A 16,948-nucleotide genomic window follows, 5' to 3' on the forward strand; every position below is an offset into this window, starting at 1 on the left:
TAGCCGTTGTCCTTGAGGATCAGGTATGCTCGTTAGCCATTTACATGAGTTTTAATGTACAACTTGTTAGTTGAAAACAGTCTCAAGCCTTACACACCTCTCTGTGAAGCCACTGGATGGGCCACTGGTCTAATCTGGTAAAGTAATTTCTACATTCCTGAGACATTGTCATTGTTCTATAAAATGTTCCTTTCTTTTTTTTCCTCCTGTAGGCAACTTCCAGAGAGACACTTGACCTGATATGGCTTTGATTAACTTGCAAAGTTTCCAGTTTTATGCTTCTAGTGTAAGCGCATGCAGATCCCTGGGAACTCTAAAAAAAAACCAAAACCTTGAACAATGTTAGGGAGCAATGCAGACTGCTAAGGTCATTGAGCTGTGGTTCCTAAGTCTTCCGCACAGTGCCTTCAAGTGTTAGGTTTCGGTATATGTTTTGTAGAAACTATCATATAGAACTCTGGAACCAGCCTAACTCCATTATGGGAGCTATGCATCTTAACAGAAATGCTAGGAACAGTTCTAAATCTGATAACAACATTTTGCTCTGGTCTACACTTACCTGGAGATTCGGTGGCAGTTGACGGGAGTTACGCAAACTATGCAGAGTGGCTTGCGTAACTCACATTGACTGCTCTGCTTCCCTTCTGCGTGCTGTCTACACTGCGCTATGCCGACGGGAACAGTGTTCCCGTCGACGCAGTGCTACGCTACTTGAGGGGGTGGTTTACCAGCGTCGACTTCCTGATCGATTGAGCGGGTCTACACTGACGGCTCAATCGATCCAGAAAGATAGATCTGGCGGTGGCGAATTTGCCGCCGTTAGTATAGACATGGCCTTTTTCAAGGAGCTGAATAGCTTCAATATATCCAAAGATATTTTTAAATTTCTGAGATCTTTTGAAATCATGTCTGGCACCATGGCAGCAGCAGCTTTGCAGAGAATCTGTGAAGTTGAAGTGGATGACAGTCTATTGAAGAATCCTGAAGAAGTATTGGAGAACATTATGCTTTCAGTTGGAACATGAATCACAAAAGTTGTCTGACTGTGATCTCCTGACTGCATTGCAGGCTTTGATCAAGTTACGTGTAGATCCCCGGAGTACTCTGATTGTGCGCTTGGTATCAGAGAGCGAGGAATGTCTTGATAAGGGACAATTGACCATTAGAAACCTGTATTCTTGGAGAAAGCTTGCTTGATTTGCAAGGCCCAAGTTGTGCAATGCTGGAACAAATTGTGAACCAAGTACAAGAAAAAATCCTTGGACTGCTGAGGAAATGGCAATGGTTTATGGAATGCTGCAGATGAGTGTTACAGAAAAAGGGCAATACCAAGACTTGTTAAACAACATGAACACCATCACTTTTACCTTAGCTCCCCAACTAAGTCCTACATTGATAAGCATAATACTGAATGCTCTAGTTGTTCTTGACCAAACTGAGGCAATCTCTTTGTTAATAAGACTGTGTAAGTGTTCAGTGAGGCATTTCTCTTGATTCACAGACGATGAACTAGTAAATGTGCTGGGAGTTTTCAGACATTTTGAATACGGTGATCAATTATTCACAAGAGCACTTGAAAGTCGTGTTTCCAAATCCTCCTCCATCATGCACCCTGAAGTCCTCAGCAAAGTAATGCAATATTGCTGCAAAAATCTGATCCATTCCAAGCCCATCTTTGATGCAGTGGCAGAAAGTTGTGTTTATAATGCTGACAGATACACCACCAGACAGATTGCTGAGTGTATTGTTCCATTTGGGACACTCAGTTACCTACCACCAAGTGCTCCCTCTGTCTTCAGAAAACTTGAAAGCGTACTGAATGCTTGCTTTATTCAGTTTCAACCTCACAGACTGCTGAACCTGCTCCACTCATGTACCCTTATTGAGCGTTATCTGGTCAACTTTCTGGCAAAAATATTTAACCCCTATTTTCTACAACAGCTGCAAGGTAAGAGCACTAAATCTATCTGTCTGTTGCATGTTCATCTGTGTCTCTATTACTCTGTATGTCAGATTCTCTTATACCATCTCCTTGCCACGTATATGTCACATTCCACCAGTTCCACAATCAGCTTTTGGAGCTATCTGAGGAAGAGGGGATTAGGAAGTTGAAGCTGGTGCCACCTCCTCACAGTTAAACCAGATTGTCAGTTTCTAACAGGTCCTAACTGATACTTGGTACTTGATTTACAGCTTTTAGAAGAATTAGAAGACTTTGTCGTACAGTTTTAAGCAATGATTTGAAATTCTCCTTAAAAATGTTCTTTCAAGCAATCATAGAATCATAGAATATTAGAGTTGGAAGGGACCTCAGGAGGTCATCTAGTCCAACCCCCTGCTCAAAGCAGGACTAACCTCAGCTATATCATCCCAGCCAGGGCTTTGTCAAGCCTCATCTTAAAAACATCTAAGGATGGAGATTCCACCACCTCCCTAGGTAACCCATTCCAGTGCTTCACCACCCTCCTAGTGAAAAACTTTTTCCTAATGTCCAACCTAGACCTCCCGCCCTGCAACTTGAGACCATTGCTCCTTGTTCTGTCATCTGCCACCACCGAGAACAACCTAGCCCCATCCTCCCTGGAACCCCCTTTCAGGTAGTTAAAGGCCGCTATCAAATCCCCCCTCATTCTTCTCTTTTGCAGACTAAACAAGCCCAGTTCCCTCAGCCTCCCCTCATAAGTCCTGTGCTCCAGCCCCCTAATCATTTGTGTTGCCCTCCACTGGACTCTCTCCAACTTGTCCACATCCTTTTTGTAGTGAGGGGCCCAAAACCGGACACAATATTCTAAATGCGGCCTCACCAATGCCGAATAGAGGGGAATAATCACTTCCCATGACCTGCTAGCAATGCCCCTCCTAATGCAGCCCAATATGCTATTAGCCTTCTTGACAACCAGGGCACACTGCTGACTCATATCCAGCTTTTTATCCACTGTTACCCCCAGGTCCTTTTCTGCAGAGCTGCTGCCTAGCTCGTCGGTCCCCAGTCTATAGTTGTGCATGGGATTCTTCCTTCCTAAGTGGAGGACTCTGCACTTTTCTTTGTTGAACCTCATTCGATTTCTTTTGGCCCAATCCTCCAGTTTGTTTAGGTCACTCTGTATCCTATTCCTACCTTGCAGGGTACCTACCACTCCCCCCAGCTTAGTGTCGTCCGCAAACTTGCTGAGGGTGCAATCTACCCCATCCTCCAGATCATTAATAAAGATGTTGAACAAAACCGGCCCCAAGACCGACCCCTTGGGAACTCCGCTTGTGACCGGTTGCCAGCTAGACATGGAGCCATTGATCACTACTCATTGAGCCCTATGCTCTAGCCAGTTCTCTATCCATTTTATAGTCCATTCATCCAACCCATACTTCTTTAACTTGCTGATAAGAATACTGTGAGAGACAGTATCAAAAGCTTTGCTAAAGTCAAGGTATATCACATCCACCGCCTTCCCTACATCCACAGAGCCAGTCACCTCATCCTAGAAAGCAATCAGGTTGGTCAGGTATGACTTTCCCTTGGTGAATCCGTGTTGACTGTTCCTGATCACCCTCCTCTCTTCCAAGAGCCTTAAAATGGATTCCTTAAGGACCCGCTGCATGATTTTTCCAGGGATTGAGGTGAGGCTGACCGGTCTGTAGTTCCCTGGATCCTCTTTCCTCCCTTTTTTGAAGATGGGCACTATATTTGCTTTTTTCCAGTCCTCAGGGACCTCCCCCTGTTGCCACGAGCTTTCAAAGATAATAGCCAATGGCTCTGAAATCACCTCAGCCAACTCCCTCAGCACCCTCAGGTGCATTGCATCCGGCCCCATGGACTTGTGTATGTCTAAGCCTTCTAAATAGTCTTGGACCCATTCCTTCAGCACTGCGGGATGTTCGCCTCCTTCCCATTCTGTACCACCCACTACAGCAGTCTGGGAGCTGATCTTGTCTGTGAAGACAGAGGCAAAAAAGGCATTGAGTACCTCAGCTTTCTCCACATCCTCCGTCACTAGGTCACCTCCCTCATTCTCTAAGGGGCCCACACTTTCCCTAATCTTCCTCTTGTTGGCAACATGCCTGTAGAAACCCTTCTTGTTCCCCTTCACGTCCCTTGCTAGCTGCAACTCCAATTGTGCTTTGGCCTTCCTGATTTCATTCCTGCACGTTCGAGCAGTGTTTTTATAATCCTCCCTAGTTATCTGACCAAGCTTCCACTTCTTGTAAGCTTCTTTTTTGCGTTTAAGTTCACCAAGGACATCTTTGTTAAGCCAAGCTGGACACCTATCATATTTGCTATTCTTTCTGCACATTGGGATGGTTTGCTCCTGTGCCCTCAATAAGGTCTCTTTAAAATACAGCCAGCTCCCTTGGGCTCCTTTCCCCCTCATATTAGCCTCCCAGGGAATCCTGCCCATCAGTTCCCTGAGGGAGTCAAATTCCGCTTTTCTGAAGTCCATGGTCCGTATCCTGCTGTTCTCCTTTCTTCCTTTTGTCAGGATCCTGAACTTGACCATCTCATGGTCACTGCTGCCTAGGTTGCCACCCACTTCTACTTCCCCTACCAAATCTTCCCTGTTTGTGAGCAGCAGATCAAGAGAAGCACGGCCCCTAGTTGGTTGCTCCAGCACTTGCACCAGGAAATTGTCAGCGACACTCTCCAAAAACTTCCTGGATTATTTGTGCTCTGCTGTATTGCTCTTCCAGCAATGCTTCCTTCCTTATCATTAGTATATTACCAACACTCTCCTGAGCTCTTGGCCTACATCTTGTCTTGTTTAGATTGTAAATTATTCTGGGGTGGAAACATGTCATCTTTGGACCCAATCCTGAAAACCTCTATGCATGTGCTTAGCTTTGCTAATGGAGTAGTCCTCATTCTCATTAAAGCTAATGGGACTGCTTACACATGAAGGTTTGCAGGATAAAGGCTGAAAACACTGTTGGCGTTATCAATATAGTTTAATAATGGTGGTGGTTTCTGTTTTTAAATGTTAAATGTGATTGTCACTATTTAACAATTGCGACATGAAGGAGGCAGTCTTTTTTAGGGATAGGTCACTGGGCTGAGAGTCAAGACACTTGGGTTCTATTCCTTGGCTTCTGGCCTTCTGTGTGTCCTCGAGCAAGTCACTTCATTTCTTTGTGCCTGTGTTTCCCCTCCCACCCTTTGTTTGACTTATCTATTGAGATTGAGAACTCTTCAAGGCAGGGACTGTCTCTTATTATGTCTTTGCAGAGTGGCTAGGATTATGGGGCTCCAGTCTGAATTAGGACCTCTGGGCACTACTACCATAATAAAAATAATAAGAGTGCTAAAATATCTTGTTAACCTGTCTGTCTCTCCTTAGGCCTGGTCTACGGTGCCGCCGGCAGCGACAGGAAATACACAAGCTACGTACTGAAACTTGTGTATCCCATCCACTTATTAACGTTTATTACCGCAGCGTCTCTACTGCGCTGAGTCGACAGGAAATGCCCTACTGTCAACGCAGCATTACTCTTTTCAGGGTAAGGGTGGGAGTGGAGGTGAATTTACTGCGTTGGCTGGATAGCACTTCTGGGATCGATTGTGCGTGTCTCCACTGCCAGCTCAACTGAGCCTGCTTTATCGATTAGTGGAGTCCGACACAGCACCTGCAGTGTAGACATACCCTTAAAAAAGTCAGCATTGATTATAGTTCCATATATTCGTATGCATAGGCCAGACGTAAATATTTTCCTAAGTAAGATTTCAAATAAATTTCTTCTCTTTTTCAGGCTCTGGCTAAGGGCAGGATATATTTCCACAATTGACAAGAAGCCTTTGTTCGTATGTGCAATACTAACATTTTTGGGCTGATACACATTTCAAAATGGGAACCAGGCTATATCTGTCAGGGAAAGTTATACTGTAAACAGGTCCCCTGACTTGGTTGTGGTGTAGAGTGTAGACAAGCCCTGACACTCAGGAATAGTTTGTGTTCTGCTTAAAACATGGGGGAAAAAAATTAAAGAAACAGGACTTTCTCTCAGCTTTGGCCAAGATTCATAGAATCATAGAATATTAGAGTTGGGAGGGACCTCAGGAGGTCATCTAGTCCAACCCCCTGCTCAAAGCAGGACTAACCTCAGCTATATCATCCCAACCAGGGCTTTGTCAAGCCTCACCTTAAAAACCTCTAAGGATGGAGATTCCACCACCTCCCTAGGTAACCCATTCCAGTGCTTCACCACCCTCCTAGTAAAAAACTTTTTCCTAATGTCCAACTTAGACCTCCCGCCCTGCAACTTGAGACCGTTGCTCCTTGTTCTGTCATCTGCCACCACCGAGAACAGCCTAGCTCCATCCTCCCTGGAACCCCCTTTCAGATAGTTAAAGGCTGCTATCAAATCCCCACTCATTCTTCTCTTTTGCAGACTAAACAAGCCCAGTTCCCTCAGCCTCTCCTCATAAGTCTTGTGCTCCAGCCCCCTAGGAAAGCCTTCAACCAAATAGCTGTAACTGACCTCCTTTTCATCTGAGGAAACTTGTAAAATATGCATCCTGTGAGTTTCTTTGGCAACTAACATGTGACCAGTATGACATTTTCTGGCACAGACCTGTTAGTAATAATTAGTTTATTTAGCTGTAGATCTGAAGGATCTCGATGATTGAGAATAAGCATCTTCATCCACATTTTAGAGGGAGAAAGTAAGCCACAGAGAGGTGAAGTGACTTGCCTAAGCTCTCACAGTATCTTGGTGGCCAAACTGAGACTAGATTTCTCTCCCAGCCCATCAGTATTTAAGGCCAAGGTTTCCAAAGTGACTAGTAATTTGGATGCCTCAATTTTTCAGTGTCCAACATAAGACCCCTTAAAGGGGCCTGATATTCAGAGGGTGGTTGCTCACTCAGCACTTTCTGAAAATCAGGCTCCTTTAAACACATCAAGCTGACAACCAAAAACTGAGGAACCCAAAATCATTAGTCATTTTGAAAATCTTGGTTTAAATCAATTATAAATATCACATCAAAATGTACAAAGTTTAGATACAGAAACTTCTAAAGGAGAGGAGGATAGACTCCTTCCCTGCTTTAGCGGTTTCTGATTAAATAATAATACTTAGCATCTTTTATATTTTAAAAGTGTTTCATTACCATTAACTAGTTGATCCTCAGAAATTAGTAAATATTATCCTCAGTTTAAAGATCAGGAAACTGAATCACACATTAAGAGGGGGGGTGGGAGACTTCCTTTCCCATGCTTAACCCATTAAACACACTGCCCCTTATGTCATGGTATTTTGCAACATAACATGAATTCTGATCCTGCCAGATATTGATTTTTTTTCTTCAGATTTTTTAAATATATCTATGAGTAAGTCAGAGAAATTATTTTCAAATATTTGCCTTTTTCTATATATGTAATTTTTAAGTTTATTCACATGTTCTGTTAATGATTCAGGATAAAGCACCTTTTGTGCATGTTTATTTTTAAAAAAACAGCTCTCCTTGCATGACAATTCTTGTTGAACACATATCTGTACTGAATGTCTGAATCTTTTTTGTTTCAGCTCAAACACCAGGTTTGGATAGGATTGTCCTCTCCTAGCTGACTCAGCTTTTTTAAACAGTTACCTTGGAGTGCCCCTTCTATAAAGTAGTAGATACAAGTTGAAATACTGTTTGGGGTTGGGTGTTTTTAGTCTACATAGCAATCATTACATGATTGTTCCTTCTGAAGCAACATGATATAGACATACAGGTCTCTTTTCATGATTAAAGTTGTGAGGCAATGAGACTGTCCCACTTCATTTTTTCCATTCTCTGCACAAGCAGTTACATAACTGCACAGTATGCAACCATTTAAAAAAATCCCAGTGTGAATCTTGGCTGGTTGCAGAGGGAAGAGTTATTGACAAGGATTTAAAAAATGTTTAGAAGAAACAACCTACAGCTGTCCGGCAACTTGTCTGACAAAAACATTTCTTGGAGGAAAATGCTGATTCATCAAAACAAACCCTGTAGGAAAGGGTTAGTCTACCCCTTTTTATGGCCTAATGCTGCAAGGTGCTGAGTGACATCCCCTGGGAGGGGGCGGCAGGGGTTGAGGATATGCAGCATCTCAAGGGATCCTTAGTTACGGTTTCCCTCACAACCATTACATAACAAACAGCTGTCCTGCTCCTCAAACATTAACCTACAGAAATTTGGTGTAATTTACAAAGGCTGGCGGTAAAGGAGGCACTGTGATGAGGGGACTGCTTCCCTTATCCTGAGGTCTATTTTAAAACCTGTAATTGCAGGAGTTGCAAGTTCTTTGGGCCATAAATGAAGTTTTGCTTTAGGTATGGAGGACCTTAAGAGCTAGGACTCCTTATGATGAGAGATGGAGTCTTTATTTTCCGTATCCCACAGGAATGTGAATGCCCAGTGGAGGAGCTAGCATTTTCTGTCTAGTAGAAAGAACATCTGAGTTATGAGATGCCCACTTCTCAGTTTTCCTTCTCTTCTCTAAGTTTCTGGCTATGTAAAATGCTGGCCAATCACTTTTGCCTATTTTCTTCATTTTCCAAAGGATAATGTATGATGTCTGGCCAGGTATAAGAGTCTAACAGGGCTGTCTTTTTTTCCCCTTGTGCCTGCTTCTGGAGGTACAGGGCAGAACTAATGTTAGAGTTGGAGCTACAGAATTCTGGGACCCACCAGTAACTGGTAGGAAGACTGGAAGCTAACCACATGTGGCAGGCATAGTTACTGTGACTCTGACAGCGAGGTCTCAAGCTACATCAGTTGAGAGCGAACTCCCCCATTTCACTGAGCCACGCACAGAAGAAGTTTCCCTTTAGTTTTTTGTTTGTTTTTCTTTGGTATGAAAGGATATAGAAGATCACACAAGCTTCTGTGATTCCCCAACAGCTCCATGGGGCATTGGGGGAGCAGGAGGACAAACCCTCAGTCTTGTCTCCTACAGCCTCTAGTGTGGACTGGCTAGGCCACACTTGAGGCTAATTATAGGTAAATATGTATTTTGATATATCATGGAGTGTTTTCTGTTTTAGTTTGGTGTAGTAATTTGCACCCTGTTTGTTAGGGTCCTGATTCAACCAGATACTGAAGTACATGCTGTATACTGTATTACATTAATATACTGGCTAGTTATAAAAAACATTTGTTTACCCACCTCACTTTTTCTTAGTTTCTTAATTATCTGCGTATTTAGGAAATGTTTCTATGTGCTACTGAGGTAACAACAGAGCAGATAGAGGCTTATATTTTACTTTTTTTTCTTGCTAAGTGAAAGCTTATGAGTATTTCCTTTTCTTTGCTCTGTTGATAGGGTTCCAGACTCCCTCCAAACTATCAAGTAAAGTCCTGTCTCATACAAGGCCATTCACTGGAGTCTTCTGTGGATGGTCACCTCTACAGTGGGGTGAGGACTGGACTAGTTGCTTTGCTGGGAGCAAGAAGGTATTTCGCATCATGTGTGTTAGAATCATAGAATCATAGAATATTAGAGTTGGAAGGGACCTCAGGAGGTCATCTAGTCCAACCCCCTGCTCAAAGCAGGACTAACCTCAGCTATATCATCCCAACCAGGGCTTTGTCAAGCCTCACCTTAAAAACCTCTAAGGATGGAGATTCCACCACCTCCCTAGGTAACCCATTCCAGTGCTTCACCACCCTCCTAGTAAAAAACTTTTTCCTAATGTCCAACTTAGACCTCCCGCCCTGCAACTTGAGACCGTTGCTCCTTGTTCTGTCATCTGCCACCACCGAGAACAGCCTAGCCCCATCCTCCCTGGAACCCCCTTTCAGGTAGTTAAAGGCCGCTATCAAATCCCCCCTCACTCTTCTCTTTTGCAGACTAAACAAGCCCAGTTCCCTCAGCCTCTCCTCATAAGTCCTGTGCTCCAGCCCCCTAATCATTTTGGTTGCCCTCCGCTGCACTCTCTCCAACTTGTCCACATCCTTTTTGTAGTGGGGGGCCCAAAACTGGACACAATATTCTAAATGCGGCCTCACCAATGCCGAATAGAGGGGAATAATCACTTCCCGTGACCTGCTGGCAATGCCCCTCCTAATGCAGCCCAATATGCCATTAGCCTTCTTGACAACCAGGGCACACTGCTGACTCATATCCAGCTTTTTATCCACCGTTACCCCCAGGTCCTTTTCTGCAGAGCTGCTGCCCAGCTCGTCGGTCCCCAGTCTATAGCTGTGCATGGGATTCTTCCTTCCTAAGTGGAGGACTCTGCACTTGTCCTTGTTGAACCTCATTAGATTTCTTTTGGCCCAATCCTCCAGTTTGTTTAGGTTTGTTGACACCATATTACTATACATTAGGTGAGTGACCTTGCTGTTTCTTAAGGGACTGAACTAGATAACCTATTGAGGTCCCTGCCAGTCCTACACTTCTTTGATTATGATTATTGTCACATGGTCTGGAGTGACTCACAACTGTGAGTGCCAGTCTCAGGGCAGACTGTCAAAAAGTAGAGTAGACATCCCAAACTCATGGTATGTTCTATAATTATTTCACCAACCCAGTAACAAATGTGAACTCCCAAAGTACTACAATAGTTTTATAATGGAGTCACAGACAGTCCCCTTAAACACTCCAGTCTATCTTGCCACCCAGGCAAGCTGGACTATGTGATAAATGGTCACTTACAACAAAAATCACAAAATATTCAGGTTGCTTCCAGTCTCAGGAAACCAGTCACTTACTTCAGCTCAATTTGTATCTTAGATCTCACACCAAAAATAATGCTGGGAGCTAATACTATAATAAGTTAACTAAAGGTTTATTAACTAGGAAAAATAAATCAATTATTTACAGGTTAAAGGAAGCAAGCATCTATACACAAGTGATGTATACAAAAGGTGAGAGTTGTAATCTGTCAATTCAAAGCATCTTTTAGGGCTAATACATGCCAAGTAGCATGGGGATCTCTTTGCTTCTGTTTAGGAAACTGCTCTTCATAGTCTAGACAGCATGAAAGAGAGATTTAGTTTCTCCTTGTCAGGAATTTTTATTCCCTCCACTCCAGAGTCCACACTGATGGATGAGTTCATGCGTAGGTCTCGCCTTCCTGGAGGGAATTAGGAATGCAGTCAGTAAAGGCTCTGTCCTTTGATGCTACACAATGCTTCATTTGCCTTCAATGGGCCATGAACAAGCACTTTACCTTAATCAGTGCTGCCTGTCCTGTTGGCAAGTCACACAATTACAGAGGTGTACAATGCAACGCTGAGCATAACTTTATACAATGGGCTATAGAGGTTATAAATGAGATCAATACATGCAACATACTATAAAGTCTAAACACATTCTTATCCACTTAACATCTAATATCTATTTTGATAATGCTAATACACAGGTAAACAAGATTGGTTTCCAGCTATGCATTTGTAAGTGTTCAGTGAGGTGTTGGCATGAGCAGGCACATGGCCTACCAATGTCACAATTATTATTACTATTATTATTATTATTTATTTATTTATTATTATAGCAGCATAACTTTGCATCCTGTTGTCACAATTCAGAGCAACTGCACCTGTATTACCCCTATTTTAAAAAAAAAATTGTTTGTAAACCATCTCCAAAATGCCTTGTAGGGCAGGGTAAAGTAACCTCCGCCTTTGCATGTGCACACACAAATCTTCTTTAACAGAGTCCATTCATTTTAAACTTTCAGGTGGAAATGATGTTTTAGTGAAGAAGTCGATGAGGATGATGGGGTGGTTAAAAGGAGATACAGAAAGGAAGCTAACAAATCCCTGGAGATCAAAGCCATTTGTTTGGTACAGCCAGGAGTTCATTATAGCGGGGGGTGGAGGGTGGGAGAGCTCCTCCGGCCATGGTGGGGAGGGAGAGTTGCTGTAGAAGCATTCTATCCCGGCTGCAGCCCCAGGACCGGAGAAGAGCTCTGCCCCAGCAGTGGCCCTGAGGCCAGAGGAGCTCTCAGATACCCACAACAGCAGGTAGGAGGTAGGATCCAGGGACCACATTTGCTGTAGCCCAAGATTCGCTATTGCGAAGGGCGTTACAGCAAGGGTCTACTGTACTTGGTACAGGTTGTATTATATCGTAGGCAGTACAACTATAAAAAAATGAAGATATGTCACCATCTTGTCTTGAATGTCAGATAATTCTCCACTTCAAGTATGCATGAGGCAAGGAATCTTTCATTGATTCAAATCTTGGAAAACTGAAGGTCTAATTATCTGTCGTAATTGCTGGTTGCCCAAGTTATACATACCCAGCAGATGTGTAAGGTACCTAAGTCTTTTTTAGAAATATTTTCCATATGTTTGTCTGCTTTGCTTATTCTTTAATCATTAACCCCTCTTTCTTCTCACCTCCTTTTAGACCTGCACACGGATACGTGTAATTTGCAATAGAAAGCAATGTTCATTCTTGGGTGTTGCCCATCATTCAGGGAAAAGTATTAATAAGAAATGGATGGAAATTACAATAAGCAGTGTATATTGTATGAAAACATTTGATTTTCTTTCCTACTCCTATCTCCCCCAACTCAGATGTCGAGATAAATTAGATGAATTTGTAGTACCTGTTAAACAATATGAAGAGGCATATAGGAGGTAAGAGAACTACAAACACTAAAGGCAAAGACCATCAGATTATGAAATTACATTAACATTGACAAAAATGGCAATATTCAGGGTGAAATTCTGGCCCGACTGAAGTCAATGGGAGGTTTGCCATCGATTGCAGTGGAGGCAGGTTTAAATTCTCGGTATCTCAAAACCTCACTTGCAATGTATCATGTACAGACACAGATTGTGAGTGGTTGTGAGGGATAGGCAGGAAGCTCACCCTTCACTATGTAGGAGCCAGAATGGATAAAACTAATTTTTTTTTAAAACAAAAAAAATAAATTAAATTAAAACAATCAAATTATTTTACTTACTTTACTAGTTTATTTTCTGTCCATTTTATACTTCTAAATTGCTAAAGTGGATATTTGGTACTTGTTTCTTTAGTTTCCTAATTATTCATAAAATTTCAGATTTTACATAGAGATTATTTCTACTAATTATTTTTACCCTTAAAATGTCATCTATGTTGAAAAAGATAAATTCAAGGCTTCAGTAACATACTTGTGAGAACAGCACAACCGAAGATATAAAATTGATAAGCAAATAACACATACTGTATTTACAAACGGACTTAAGAAAGTGCAGTTAAGAAAGCTGAGATGGTTTGATCAGGCTGTACTCTCCTCCGTTAGGATTTTTAGTCTGATATCCATGGGCTGGTGCTCCTAAATCATGTAGGTGCTTCTGAAAATCCCATCTTTAGTTGTGGGCTTAGGACTGTAGACATAGGCCAAACTTTTCAAAAGTAAGAGTCTATGTGTATAAAAGTTTAGAAGAACTTTGTTAATTTATTGAAAGTATTTATTGAAAGCTTCTCATTGTGAAAGACAAGGCAAATTTTGTTTTGGAATGACACAGCTTTTATGACATTAAGAGAGATTTTTGTCCCTGATGCTGCAAACCTTATACTCATGTTTAACTTTAAGGCTATGTCTACACTGCCGGTGGCACAGCCGGCAGTGCTGGATCGATTTTGCAGGTTAGATTGAGCATCAGTAAAGACTCACTCAATCGAACCCGGATGTCGACTATGTAAATCAACCCCGGCAAGTAGCATAGCGCTGCATTGATGGAAGGGCATTTCCCACTGGCGCAGCGCAGTGGAGATTCTGCAGTAAGTAGATGTTAGGAAGTTGATGGGTGATTTGCCAGTTACCATACGTAGCTTGTGTATCTCCCGTCAACTGCCGCCGAAATCCATGGCCACTGTAGACCAGGCCAAGTAACATTCATTTAAGTAAAGCTATTTGCTTAAGTGTTTGCAGGATCAATCCTGTTTTCAATATTTCATTTTTACCTCTATCAGTTTTGTAAAATTCAAATAAGATACCCTACCAGTAGTGGCATTAAAAAAATTAACACTTTAGATAATTTAGTTCATTATATATTTTAATCTAAAATTTCCATTTAACAATCTTTCACATTAATTTTAGAAAGTCTCAACCTAATTTAAATTAATGATTTAAAAAAAATTCAAGTTATTTAAATTGCCTTGATTTAAAACAATCCACCCCGATCGGAGTCAATCACAGTAGCAGCCCCTTTTCTCTTACCATTGACTTCTGTGCCCCTGAGGTACTATGTGCTCTAAAAAGGATCGGGAAGAGGCAATATCCCCTACCCCTTTCTCTGGGCCATACAGAGTAGGTCTAATAATTTATGATAACATTATTTCTAAATGCACTTTTGTGTTTGATTTTAGATTAGTCCTCTGTATTGATGATAGAAAGATGTTTTGCTGCAATACCCACAGTCTTCTAAGCAAAGAAGCTATTAAACAAAGACGTTTGCTGTTACTTGGTTATGAAGTTGTACAGGTAAACTTTGAAACCATCGTCTGGTGCTTCTCTAACTGAAAAAAGTTGAAGGCTAATGTATAATAAAGTGTTTGCAGCAGCAGCTTTAAACTTCCCATGCTGAATGTGGACTTGCCCCTGTTGTGTGACCTTTCTCAGTCTCTTCTGCTTGGCTTTCTTTTCTTTTCTTTTCTTTTTTTAATTTTAATTTTAATTCCTTCATTCTTTCTGCCTGCCAGTTGCAAATTTCAAGAGTGCTCTCCTCCTGTGACTGTTTTAATATCCAAATCCTGGTTCCTTTGACTTTAGTGGAAGACTTGTCACTGAGTTTAGTGAGACTAGGATTTGGATCTAAATATCTCTTTTTTTTAATTTTCAAAAAATCTTAACTGGGTTTTTTGTTTTGTTTTTTTTTGAGAGAGAGAGCGTGTGTGTGTGCGTGAGAGAGGAGGAGGAGGCCTTTTGGAGGGTTATTTTTAAGAATACATATAAAGCCTCTTTTTCTGTTCCTAGTAGGCAATTTCCTTTATTTTGCTTGTAGTTCATGTTTACTTAATTTTTTCTGAAATACTTTTTTTTCCCCTGTGGACTGAAGTAAAAATTTTTTTTTTAATTTTGCAAGTGGAGAATTTATTACAATTATCTAGTTCTATGCACCCAATTTTTTATAGTCACCCAGTTCTAATAGGAACTGACTTAGGCCCTGACCCTGCAATGAACTCCACACTCAGGCAGTCTCTTTGGGGTCCACTTGCATAGAGTCAGTTGCCAGATTGGAAGCCTAATTTGCATTTTTTAAAAGCTCAACATGATTTACAGCATAAGGAATTACTCATCTATTTTATGAAAGTTAATCTTGAAGAATATTGAATCTAATGCAACTGTTCATTTAAAGACATTTCTCACAACCTTTTCTCTCTCTAACTTCCAGATTCCATTTTTTGAATTTGACACTTTAAAAAACAGAAGAGAAGTAGTAGAATATCTGCACAAGAAAATTTTTCCTCATACCTACAGGCACAAATGGTGATATAGTATAAGACTAATAGCATACAGACTGGTCTACAGTACCTCTAGATACTGTGAGATGTAAATATTTTGCATGGGAGAACCGCTGTACTTTCAAAGTAACTCCTCATAGGATAATTTTGGCTTCTGAATATGAGGCCCTCCAGTTCCTGGATGGGTTGATGTACAAAGAATTAGAAAGGGCAACAGAATTTATTTTATTTTGTGTGAATATTTACTGCAACTGAATAATAATGGAAAATGCTTGCAAACAGATAATGCTGAGTTTCCTGGGTATTACACTTTTCCTTCTAGAGTTGACAGACACAAATTTATAAATGGGCAAATACGTGATTATATGTGGGGTTACTAACTATTGTTAGATGTTCATGCTGTGCCATGTACTGATCTGGACTTTTCTCAGGGGTACAATAAATTCAGCGGCATGGAGTAAATTGTGCACTGTCTTATACTCTGCAATGCTGGAGTTACTGGAATTTACAAAACATGTAAATCAGTGTAGAATTATGCCTCAAAAAGTCTAGTAATTATGAAACAAATTTAAATACCCTAAGAAAAAGTACTGTTTAGTATAGTAATTGAATATATATTGAAATTCGTATTGTTTTTTTTAATAATGTAATTTAAATATGCAAGTTTGCTATTTACCAGAAATTTTAAACATGAAAGAAAATCCATGCATTTCATTCATATTTGTTCATGTTCTTATTTATATTTCTCATTTTATATTTCTCAACTGTATTCCAAAGAACCTTAAATATGACTGGTTTTAATGTTCAGTTATTCCACTAAAGGCAGTATTGTCCATTGGTCAGACAGTAAAATAATTAATTGGAAAGTATGAAGAATTTGTTGCATTGTCGTCAATCCAGTGCTGTTGCAAAGCTCTTATTCCAGATAAAATGAAGAATTATTCTTAAAGATGAAGCTTGAATCCCCAACTACCTTACATTATCAAGTCAACATTATTTTCCCTGAGAACACGCACTGCAAGTGACTGGAATTACACAGGTGGCACGAAGGGCCTCGTTTGTTCTGCAGAATCTGTATTGCTGGAGATGCTATGTGAGATAGAGGTAACTCAGCTTCACTTTGAGGCCACAGGATGAGTTCAGTAGGGTAAAAACTTCCATCCAGGCTGTTGTTGTTTCCTTTATGCCCAGTGATGAGTAGTTATTTGTACAAATAGCGACGCCAGCATACGAAGTTAAGCAAGATTGACCCTAATTACTATAGATGGTAGCTGATCTGAGTCAGCAGGGAAAATTCCTATAGCTTTAAAACAAAATAAAATGATAACTCTTCTTTTTTCACTAAAACATCCACCTCCATAAACCATCCCGATGTGCAGAAAGAATAGCAAATATGGTAGGCGTCCAGCTTGGCTTAACAAATATGTCCTTGGTGAACTTAAACGCAAAAAAGAAGCTTACAAGAAGTGGAAGCTTGGTCAGATGACTAGGGAGGATTATAAAAACACTGCTCGAACGTGCAGGAATGAAATCAGGAAGGACAAAGCGCAATTGGAGTTGCAGCTAGCAAGGGACGTGAAGGGGAA

At 41.1% G+C, this 16,948-nt stretch overlaps 1 protein-coding gene across 1 annotated transcript; it reads left to right on the top strand.

Moving 5' to 3' along the window:
* Nucleotides 1-241: 241 nt before the first annotated feature.
* FASTKD3 (FAST kinase domains 3) lies at nucleotides 242-15,391 on the top strand. Its single transcript, XM_067569384.1, is given in 12 exon segments — nucleotides 242-319; nucleotides 321-570; nucleotides 829-1,000; nucleotides 1,002-1,169; nucleotides 1,171-1,253; nucleotides 1,256-1,948; nucleotides 7,513-7,598; nucleotides 9,279-9,423; nucleotides 10,256-10,285; nucleotides 12,493-12,547; nucleotides 14,268-14,382; nucleotides 15,293-15,391. Coding segments are annotated over 12 exon segments (1,974 nt in total).
* Nucleotides 15,392-16,948: the final 1,557 nt, after the last annotated feature.

The sequence above is a fragment of the Emydura macquarii genome, unplaced genomic scaffold, assembly GCF_026122565.2.
Source record: "Emydura macquarii macquarii isolate MOO-44397 ecotype Brisbane River unplaced genomic scaffold, CSIRO-AGI_Emac_v2 contig_320, whole genome shotgun sequence".
In the NCBI taxonomy this organism is placed as follows: domain Eukaryota; kingdom Metazoa; phylum Chordata; order Testudines; family Chelidae; genus Emydura; species Emydura macquarii.